Here is a 3,719-nt window from a genome sequence, read left to right as displayed (position 1 = left end):
TATATATATATATATATATATATATATATATATATATATATATATATATATATATATATATATATATGGGGAATGTCCCCATTGTAGGACAATAAAGGAAGCCCATTTCAGCAGAAAAAAAGCCTTGAAATCAAACTGCTTTATGCTGATGAAGATTCTCATTCAGCCAGGTCATAGTTATTGCAAAAAAGTTAAAAAACAATAATCTGGACTTTGTTTCCAAGTTTCAAGATGTTTAACTTCCCATCCAGGAAGCTTTTTCAATTCAAAATGTCAGGAATAGCATTGAGTTCGAGGCTATATACAGTAGCCCAAACAAGGCCTCGTTTTTGTTTAGAAAACATGCAATGCAATAATTCTAAAACATTTGCGGAGTATGCAGACTGTTTTGTGCTAACAGTAAATGAACAGCAGCACTGTGGATTCTTTTAAAACATGTAGTTTAAAGCACTACTTCTCAAGGTTAAAGGTCATTAAACAAAATAATACATATTAATGTGGATGAGACATAGAAGCATCACTAAAGATGGACAAAACCAACTACCCTGGTTATTGAAGCAGATTGTAAGAGCTTACATCTGTTTGTAACTAATTTTGTTGAAAAGTTTGCATATTCATTCAATATTTTGAGCCATGTGTTGACTCTGCAAGCTTTTTGTGGGACAGAAGCTGAAAAGTATGGGAATCTCTCTGGTTTAAAGCTCCAATGCAGATATTACTTCTTGTTCTCTCCCCTCATGTCTGTCTGGGAGGAAGTCCTTTTAAATATCTAAATGTTTTAACTATTGATTAAAAATCAGTTATAGTACCATTGGTGAAAATAATAAGTGTTCAACTTTACTACAAAGTTTCAATAATACGACATCTATTCACTATAACAAGGGAGATATAACAGATAATAAGATGACAAATCTCTTCTTCACAATCCATTTGACATTTTAAAAAGAAAGATTTGGGTTCACTCAGTTCCTTCAACTGAACTACTGTCTATTTACACATGATTCAGCAAACTCAATGTTATTTTGCAGAAGAAAATTATAATTTTTTTAAAAGATTCTTAAAACTCCTTACTAAATGGGATTTAAAAAAAATAGCTAAAACTGGATTTCAAGGATTTTTATAGAGCACCTTATTTGAAGTACACTCCATATAAAGTACCGTAATGGTCACAGTTCCTGAAAGCCAGAGCCATTGAAGAAACCATTCCAATAAGTCTTAGCTCAGAAAAGGCTAATTATGTAAACAAACAGCTATGTTTGCTCAAACAGCCTGCAAGTTAAAGTGTCAAGTTGCTTTTCAGCAGACTGTGTTCTGAGTAGCTTTTAACTGGACTTGCTCATGAACATTTTCAACCTGGGATCTCTGTGACTGCTGTCAACCACTGATAAGACACTAAAGACTCATAACTAATATAACTGACCTTTCTTTAAGAGAAATAAAGCATTCCCTCAATAATTATGGATGAGCAGAACCAACGTTTAAAAATCAAATCTCGACATGAGGCTCGTGAGAGCACCCCTCATACCAGGTAATGGTTCAGCTCTGGTTAAGCTAAAACATTTGGACCTTGGTTTTAATTTCTGGTAAAAATAAATGAAAGATGTAAAGATAAGTAAACATTCATTCCACATTTCTTTTATTCTTTGTAGTCTTGCAAGTGGGTGATGTCATTTTTCACTGGGAAGGAAGGTTCATTCTGTAAGGGCAGGTTTATCAACCAAACACGAATGTTTCTGGAAACTAGAGAAATTGAGAGAGAACCCATTCATTAAAAGAACGCTGTTTACATAAATGCATGGAAACCAAGCTTCCTACCTAGATTTAAATCGGGATCTTTGTGCTATAAGCCATAGACCTTCTTATATTTGTAATTTAGTCATACTGTAATTCATAAGAAGTATAGCCAACTATAAGTGTTGAATTGCTAAACTGCTCTATTGAATGTTCTGATGGGGATTGAGTTGTTTTAAATATGCTGTGAAATTATTGGTTTTATTATCTCTATTATCCTAGAGAAGCATTCTCACCATTTACCTGTTCCCACCTCTTGCACATCTTCCAGCATTATATGTTTTAGTTTTGCAATTGCAAAGAAGCAAATGTTTTGGTGGATGTCGAAACAGTTATATGGGTTGATCATGATTAATCATTAATTCCTTGGTATAATGTCTCTTCTACACTTCAAAAATGTAAAATTGTTTAAACTGTCCCTGTGTGTCCCTGTTAATGTTACAGGACCTGTTGGTCTTCTACTTTATCCTCGGATATGATTTGTGCAGTTGAAATTCCACCCAAAGGAATGCAATCAGCCTAAGACATAGGTGGCTAAAACCAAGGCACAATGGGGGTGTTACTTACTTTAACTTGAATAAAAGCAAAAGGGATAACTTTTAGAATCTAAAATCAATGGATTTTACTTACCAGGCATGTGAAAGGTTCACATCACAGCTAAATTGACAAATTAAAAAGTTATTAACCTTTAAACATAAATTAAGCCAAAAAAGCACTGTACACTAACCTGAGTGGCAATTTAATTGCAAAGTAGCGATCTATGGCGATTGCGAGCAGGCTGAAGATGGAGTTCTGTGTGAGAACCAGCACAAAGCACGCTATGAACAGGCAGCCATAGAAGTTGGAGCAGAATCCGGTGCTGATAGCGATGGCGAAAGGGATAGCCAGGACTCCCACTGCGATGTCAGCCACGGCCAGCGACACCACGAAGAAGTTGGTGATGCTCTGCAGGTTACTGTTAAGGCAAACGGCCCAGCAGACCAACACATTTCCCAGCACGGAGAACACTGCGATCAACAGCTCCAGGACAATGTAGAGGATGGAGGCAGCAAAGTCGTCCGACATGGTGATTTAAAAGGAGGGGTCACTGATGAGAAAGGAGGGAACCTCTCAAAGTCCATAGCTGCAGCCTGCCAGCCTGTGAGCCTCTTCACCTCCAGGGCTTACAGAGGCAACCAGCAGGAAAACACAAAACAGCAGGGCTGAGTTCCCGTCTGCTAAGCAGAGACAACTGAAAACAAAACTTTCACATGGGTTTGTCTCAAATCCACATAAGTGACTCCTTGAAAAAATAGCTCCTCTTCTGTCCCTTAACTCAGGGATAAGATGATTCCAGCTCCACACATCACAGGAACTAGGAATTATGCTGCGGGAGATGAAAGACGAGCAAAGATGAGAAAGAGGAAATGCTGTTACTGTAAAGGAAATACGTTTGCTTAACGGCAAAGATCTTGTTCCTGAAAATTAATTGCAAGTCTTTTTTCTTTTCAAACATTTGGTGAACATTATATTTATTTTTGTGTAAATATATTATCTGTCTGTCTGCCTCTCTGCCTGTCTGTCTATGTATCAAATTATGATTAAAAGCATCCTTTGAGGAAAATTAAATTATATTTAAAAAACAGAAACAGAAGCAAAACTTATCAGCCTTGAACGGGTTATGGAAACTTGGGACTTCAGGAACCACAAAGAATATCATTCACATCATTAAGAGCCTAAAGGAATCACTTAAATATGTATAAAAGTGCATTGATGGCTCCATCACGAGGTCACAAATCCAGGACATCTTAAGTTCAGAGGGACTAACTGGTTTCAGCTGAGATCAGCTGCCATGAATCAACAATTAGGAAAAAATAATGTTTTTAATGCCAAACATGTTGTGGAAAGAAAAGGGGGGTGATTTTAGACATATTTTTCTTACAAAGGGA

The 3,719-nt window shown here is 36.6% G+C and overlaps 1 protein-coding gene across 1 annotated transcript in view; it reads right to left on the bottom strand.

Moving 5' to 3' along the window:
* Positions 1–3,719, bottom strand: part of adora2a (adenosine A2a receptor) — a 21,228-nt gene that overhangs the window by 8,189 nt on the left and 9,320 nt on the right. Inside the window, 1 exon segment of the mRNA XM_015396617.1 lies at positions 2,519–3,157. Coding sequence (XP_015252103.1) covers positions 2,519–2,856 — 338 coding nt within the window. The 5' untranslated portion in view covers positions 2,857–3,157.

This window comes from Cyprinodon variegatus, unplaced genomic scaffold, assembly GCF_000732505.1.
Source record: "Cyprinodon variegatus isolate N-32 unplaced genomic scaffold, C_variegatus-1.0 Scaffold809, whole genome shotgun sequence".
In the NCBI taxonomy this organism is placed as follows: Eukaryota; Metazoa; Chordata; class Actinopteri; order Cyprinodontiformes; family Cyprinodontidae; genus Cyprinodon; species Cyprinodon variegatus.
The sequence above is the reverse complement of the archived record's forward strand: the minus strand, read 5'-3'. Positions and strand labels throughout refer to the sequence as shown.